The sequence below is a fragment of the Gavialis gangeticus genome, unplaced genomic scaffold (genome assembly GCF_001723915.1).
Source record: "Gavialis gangeticus isolate Ggan-Ray unplaced genomic scaffold, GavGan_comp1, whole genome shotgun sequence".
NCBI classification, from domain to species: Eukaryota; Metazoa; Chordata; order Crocodylia; family Gavialidae; genus Gavialis; species Gavialis gangeticus.
The window spans coordinates 111,281,750-111,288,431 of NW_017729025.1; the positions used below are offsets into that span (position 1 = coordinate 111,281,750).

General features: G+C 43.4%; 1 protein-coding gene across 1 annotated transcript in view; it reads right to left on the bottom strand.

Moving 5' to 3' along the window:
• Positions 1-974: 974 nt before the first annotated feature.
• Positions 975-6,682, bottom strand: part of NAT10 (N-acetyltransferase 10) — a 67,713-nt gene continuing 62,005 nt past the window's right edge. The window contains exons 26-29 of the mRNA XM_019519409.1: positions 5,930-6,028; positions 5,418-5,491; positions 2,875-2,958; positions 975-1,636 (exon numbers count right to left, since the gene is read on the bottom strand). Of these exons, the coding sequence (XP_019374954.1) occupies positions 1,543-1,636; positions 2,875-2,958; positions 5,418-5,491; positions 5,930-6,028 (351 nt within the window). The 3' untranslated portion in view covers positions 975-1,542. The remainder of the gene's footprint in view (positions 1,637-2,874; positions 2,959-5,417; positions 5,492-5,929; positions 6,029-6,682) is intronic.

A 6,682-nucleotide genomic window follows, 5' to 3' on the forward strand; every position in this document is an offset into this window, starting at 1 on the left:
AGCTGTTTCTAATTGACTGGTGGGTCACAGCTGGGAGACAGGTAATGAGGGCTTTCCTTAACTCTTCCCTGGCTGCTGTCATGTGGGATGCATACACCCCATGCACTCACAGGGGCAAACTGAAGGAGCAACAAAACTTCCTTTATACTTCAGTGGGCAAACAGACTTAAGCAAGGCATAAGCTGTGCTCTACTAATCCTTCTTTTCTGTTTACTGGCTTCACCCGTCAATACTGGAGAAGACAACAGCATATTCCTGGTTCAACAACTGTTCTTGGGGAAAGTGAGTTCTCTTTTTAGAAGCAAGTGGGAAGGGTAGGTCTGGATCTACAGGGTCTTGGAAGCTCTCACCCATACAAAGCCTCATGCTTTCAATGCACTCTACTTGTCCAAGTGTGCATGCCAGGAAGCAGGGGAAGGAAAGCTAGGATAACCAGGAAGCTATATCTAGACAAGGAATAGGGGAGCTGGCTGTGTCACAGAGAATTGCTCCCAAGCGCCAAGATCTGCACACAGAAGGCAGGCACAGAAGAAAGCAGCTCAATCACAGAAAGCCCATAGCAGGACAGAAGCGAACCTGAGCAACAGAAAATCCTAAGCCACCATGAAAAGAAACAAGAACAACAATTGTCCTGCCACCTGGTGAGCATACCGGTGAGTCTTCTGTGCTCTGGAACAGCTGCTGAGAGGGAGGTGGCCAGTTACCCGTCATGGAGAGGACTGTGCTGATTTTATGAGAAACAGTGTGCCAATGTGATATCTAGAGCTAAACAGGCACAAGGAGATCCAAAGCAGCAGGAACAGCTTCCCATGTTCACAACAAGCTTATAAAGTAAGGAAATAATAGGACTACCAACATGATGCAGGAAAGAGAGACAACCAAGTGTAGCTTGGCTTGAAAGCAGCAATGAAAGAAGCTGAGGAACCTTGTGTAGAGCTATGGAGAGCTGTGAGCACAAGCTGTAGGCTTTTTTGTTTTAAAACAGAAAGATTTTTTGTACAGTGCAAGCTTCTTTGGACAGAAACTATGGCCATTTATCAGTGCTAATCATGTGGCTGATGATGAATGAACAGCCCAGCCCCAAGTGAAGCTCACAGTTCACTGTGAGCACTGCCAAGCTGCAGAGCAACATCCCTGACACTGAAGAAGTACAGCAAATAGCTAAGCACATTAAGATGCGTTAAAATGTTGCAATGCAGCACCACAATCTCACCTCCCCAGAGTCTCCTAAAAGTGGGAAAAAATTAAAAACACACCAGGCACTAAGATGCAGCAAAGTTGTTTACAGATGCCTCAGCCATGTGTGAATTGAAGTTTCCCAGCTGTTGAGCCTCTCTAGTCCCTTAGTATAAAAATCCCCAAGGAGAGAGCCTCTCAGCAATGTCACTGTACTTTTCCTTTCTTATGAACTGTAAAAATGCCTCCAAAGGCTTTTCCTTCTAGTCACTGCTTCTTCAGAAGAAAATATCCTTTGCTTTGGAAGGAAATGGGACTTCCTGAACAGGAGCTGGTTTATTACGAGTTCACTGATTAGATTTAATGTCATTTCTTCCACTTCTGCTTCATATCTTTGTTCTTCTTAAATTTCTTCTGTTGCTTTGGTCCTTTTTCCGTTTCTACTTTTCTCTTCTTTGCACTGAGAAACAGGAACAGACACTGGTTAGAGAGACATCGGATTCCTATTCAGCAGGGAATGTTTGTTACCAAAGTGAAGGCTCGCACAGAAACCTTTCTATGCAAAGCCTGAAGCAAAGAGGCTAGGATGAAACCCGCTCTCATTTGCTGTGTCATTTAAAGCAAAATTACTGAATGCACCAACAATACAACCTATATTTTCCAGCATCCTGCGACTCTGGCCCCCAGTCTGAATTGCCATGAAGAGCTCACTCTTTAGAGGGTACATACTATACAGCTTCTTAAAGGCAGGATCCAGAAAGACACCTCAAACTGCGGCACCCAGACTTAATTAAAAAAAAAACTATATAACTACATTTGCAAGTACCTAGCAAGCAATCCAAGCACTCAGGTCAGTCTGGGAATGGATGGGCTAAACATGACCCACATGACCCACCTGAGAAATCCCCCAATTATTCCAACAGCTTTTGGGACCATTTCCTATTTCCATAAGATGGGCAGGGACTCATTCACAGCTGCCAGCATTTAGAGAAACAATGTGTGTGGGCACAAAAGGCAGAAGACAGATGCAAGAAGGGACAAATAATTAATTCTGCCTGGAGGAATTGAGGCAAGTGGGGAGGAAGGGTGGGGAAAGCTGCATTCATGGAAGTCCCCATCCATAAATCCACAGAGGAAGAAATCCAGAAAGGTACCGTGTTGAGATGCGTGGGAGCTGAAAGGAGGAAAGTGGATGAAAGTCATCATAAGGGAAACTGATGTTTTCAACTAGGAACTTGATTGAGGGAGTCCCAAGAGTCCCAAAAGGATTAGACTCAGAGACACAAGAGACTCATTCACTCGTCCTGGGGATGCATTTTTCCTGTGGGAATTTTCATAGGTTCCTACTTGTGTCAAGGTGGAAGACAGACAAAATAGAACAAGGATCTTAATCCTAGCAGAATTACCCACAAAGGGGAAATCAGGGGACAAATTACATGTGTGGCCAGACTGAGAAACCTGCTGTATTAACTAATTAAAGGGTTCAATTATATGAGCCAAGGGACAGTCCTATCTTCCCCACTGCAAAGAGATAAGTGGGGAAAAACGATCTTCAGGCTAGTTATCTTCCCAGATCTTTGCTAGGAACCCACTAAGAGCAACAAGATATGCAGTTCCTTTGCTTTAACTCCTCAGTTTCACCGCATATAATAAAGCCTACAGGAAGGCCTGGATCTGCTGGATTTTTATTTCCCTAACCTTTTCAGGCTGACAATGGATGCGTCTTTTCCAGCTTTAGTCAGCACCTCATCCCATTCTTCATCATCACCCCGGATTACATATCTGAACAAGGGAGATAAAAAACAATCAGAAATGACCTATTCAAAGGAGTGGAAATACAGTTAATCACACTTCTGTCAGACAACAGCTAGCCTGCAAACAAGGCCAAAGTTTGTGTTAGCATTCAAACAGAGATGCATTCAGACACAGTGCAAGTGAGCAAGAGCTGATTCAAAGCAGGATGAGCATGGTCAACAGGGCACAGTCTGCCATGGCCGTGTCAGTCATTTGAATGCAAATTAGGTCAGCAGTAATCAAAAATTCCCACCAACCAAAACCCTTCAGTGACAAATGCAGTTCTTTTATCTCCCGTTATAATGGATGTTATCACCCAACTGCTCCAATATGGTAGCCTCGTCACAAAGGCTGGTAGCTGAAAGGGCAGCAGGCACAGATATACTTATCCCCTTCCAGCATCTGGTCAAGACTACAATGACCCTTGCAAGTGTCCTATGTGCATTTCACCATGCTCCACCTTAACAACCTTTCTAAGGATACAAAAAGTCAGTCTCCTTGGCTTTCAGTCTGGCAACCACCAGATCAATATTCTCTATTCTGAAAGAGTACAACGGCACAGACAAAAGTTAAGAGGAGAGTCCAACATGGTACAGCCTTTCTGCCAGTGGTAACATGTAGGGGGTGCTGAGAGCGCCAGTATACCCCCTGACTGGCCATGCTCGCCACTTAGGTGGCAGGTGGGGGGGGGCAGGCAGGAGTGCCAGTGCCAGCCAGGAAGCGGCGCTCCTGGAAGCCCCCGAGTTAGTGAGATTGGCCGCAAGGGAACCCCTGTCCCGGCCGCTGACTGGTTGCTGGGGTAGGGGAGGAAGCACACATGTGCCCCACCAACTGAAGTGGCACTAGTTACCCATGCTTTCTGCACTGTTTCAAGAAAACCCAAGGGGTTCAATGTTTCTATTGATCACAGAGGCAAATTCTGTTTGATTCAGGCTCATGTACTGTCCCCCCTCATCACAGTATCCAAATAACTCAGATACAACATGCAGCTTAACCAAGCAAAGTAACTGCAGAGCAAAAATTGCAGTGGCTTCTCTTTCTTGCCAGGAGCTTCTAGAGTCTCAGTGTAGAACAGTCTCTACTAGTAAGGCCAAATGACACCAGATAAAACCATTACATTTCAAACAACTTTGTCTCCTCCACAAGAGTTCTGTAACCAGCCTTCAAAAATATCCAATAAGGATATTCAATAGGAAAATGGGCTAATGATATCCAATAAGAGGTGATCTAACAAATCCAAATGCCCATGAGTCACATGGAAACAAAGTAGCCAGAGCATTTTAAAATGTTTTACTTCTCTTAGATTTGGTAGAGGTTGCCAAAGCAAACATTACTATGCCAATATTATCAAAAGGATTTTTTGTTTTGGCAGAATGGAGGAAAGAGCAGGGAGGAAAGCAAAGCAGTTCATGGAGTGCCTGTTAAAGCTCCAGCAGATGTTTCTTCATCCTGAGCAACCTGCTACTTCAGCAGTTCAGTAACCTCTAAGTTGACTAGCTCTGCAATGATCTAAAAGTGTCCGTGTTGAACTGACACCTTCTACAGGAAATTTCAAGCAACCTGAGGTATGACCCAACAGTTAACAAGCACAAATTAGATAAAGAACGACTGAGCTTGTTAGACAAGAATGTTCTCATTCTAGCATCTGCTTTGAAATAAGAGACTAGTTAAGCAAGAGATGGGAGTCTTAAGTTGGTTTGAGTAGCACTAGGACCATTTCTATAGCTTAAGGAAAGCTAATGATTGCTCTTTGAAGCATGGGAAGCCTCCAAGAATTAAGAATGGCCCACAGGCAGAGATAGCTCAAGGCATTATCTGTATTACATGACATTGTGAGGAAGCCCAAACCAAGATCAAGGCAAGACGCACAGCAAGAGCAATCTACCCTGAAGAGGTTAGTATCTAAACAGGAGGGACCAGTAAGTGAAAAACAAAGAGAGAATGGAGATGGCTCAAGTTTGCACAGGCAGAACTTGAAACAGCAAATAAATAACACAAAACTGAAGATTGAAACCAGCACATTCTTCTTATGACACACTGCTCAAAAGATGATTAATGCCAGCAAGCAGACATTTTACTACTGAAACCAAAATTTCAAATTGCAATTTGGCTAGAGTATAAAATAAACAAGTTGCCAGCAGAGCCAATAAAGACTAAGAATGGTTGGTGATTAGCAGTCTCAGGAAAAAGAAATTGCTAGCAGCATTTATTAGATATTGCAGAGTAAGTCTGATCACACTGACTTCATTCACTTGGGCTCCAAGGTGCACAAGGCTCAAGTTTCAGCCTGACAATATGCTTCAGACATCTGCTATGCTGAGTACAACCTATCGAATATTCCCACCCCAAACCCCCATGCACTGCACAGATGTGCGGCTCCTAGGCAGTGTGTTCAAACCAGATGCCTGAAAACATTTGCTCTGCAAATCACATGGAACAATTCTTACTGTGAAAAGTCCATTTCCTTCAGCTTCCCCATTTCTTGTTTGTGTTTTTCCTGAAATTCCTGTGCTGCTTCTTCCTGCAAGCAACACATCCCAGAGAAATGTTAACTTTTAAGTAGAGCAGTGGCAAAACATCACACGGCATGTCTACTAGGTCAGAAATTACAATGCCTTATTCTTTTCCTATCCCCCAAAGGCAGTTCACCTTACAAAGAAACCTTCCACACTCTGAACTGGGTATGAAAGACAATCACACATTTTAATTATTTGTAGTACCTTCATTTTAATATAAATACTAAAGATGACTGTGGGAGGATCTTTACACTACATTAGCACAATATTAATGCACTGTTAAAGCTTGCAAAGTTCCATAATTACCATAAAAGAACAAAATAGGACACACAGGACTTCCTACACAAGCACAGACACCATTCAAACAGCTCTTATGTTAGAGAAAACCCGTTGGAGGGGTTTGACACACGTATAAGAAGTTTTAATGGTAGGATCAACATTACCAAGTCATCGTTTAAAGACTTCAGAGTTGGCTCCATTACAACGTCCTTCGTTGCTGCCATCTGCTCCTCTACAGCCTTCTCCTGGATAGTGCTGTACATCTGCGAATAAAGGAGTAAATTAGCACGTGACAGGCTTAGTGCTGTTTTATCAGCTAGGTGCTTTAAAAGCAAATTAAAAGTATGTTGGCTACCCCAGTAAAATGTCTGCAGTCCGTAGACTGCAGAAACCATGAAGGTCAAAGGCCCATCTCCTGATGGAGAAAAAGACATCTTAATGACTCATTCAGGAGTTATTGCTTGCATATAAAAAGGAGTTCTTCACTGACAACCCCAGGCAATACATTCACTATTACAGGTAAAAACCTACAGACTTCCTTTCTTTTATATTATTTCTATCTAGTCACCTAAATAGGATTCCATGCTGGACAAAACATCTGAACAGTGGGTGACTTGTAATTAAAGATAAAGAAGCTCTGCCTATGAAGTCAAAGGCTAACTTTGAGAACCAGGAGAGAACAGACTGGTTACGGGACTGGAATGGACAGGGGAGTCTTATTTTTGTGTCATCAGTCTGTTCTTTACCTCATAATAGCATGGGACAAATTCACAGCCATCTGAAAAGTGATCTGTGTAATGAGTACTAAAAGTCAGGTTCCTTGTAGCAACATCCACCACAATTGGCACCCTCACTCAGCAATGCCAGGGAGACTGAAGGCCTGAACCAAAGCTTTTCCACTGGCTTCAAGTCTGCCC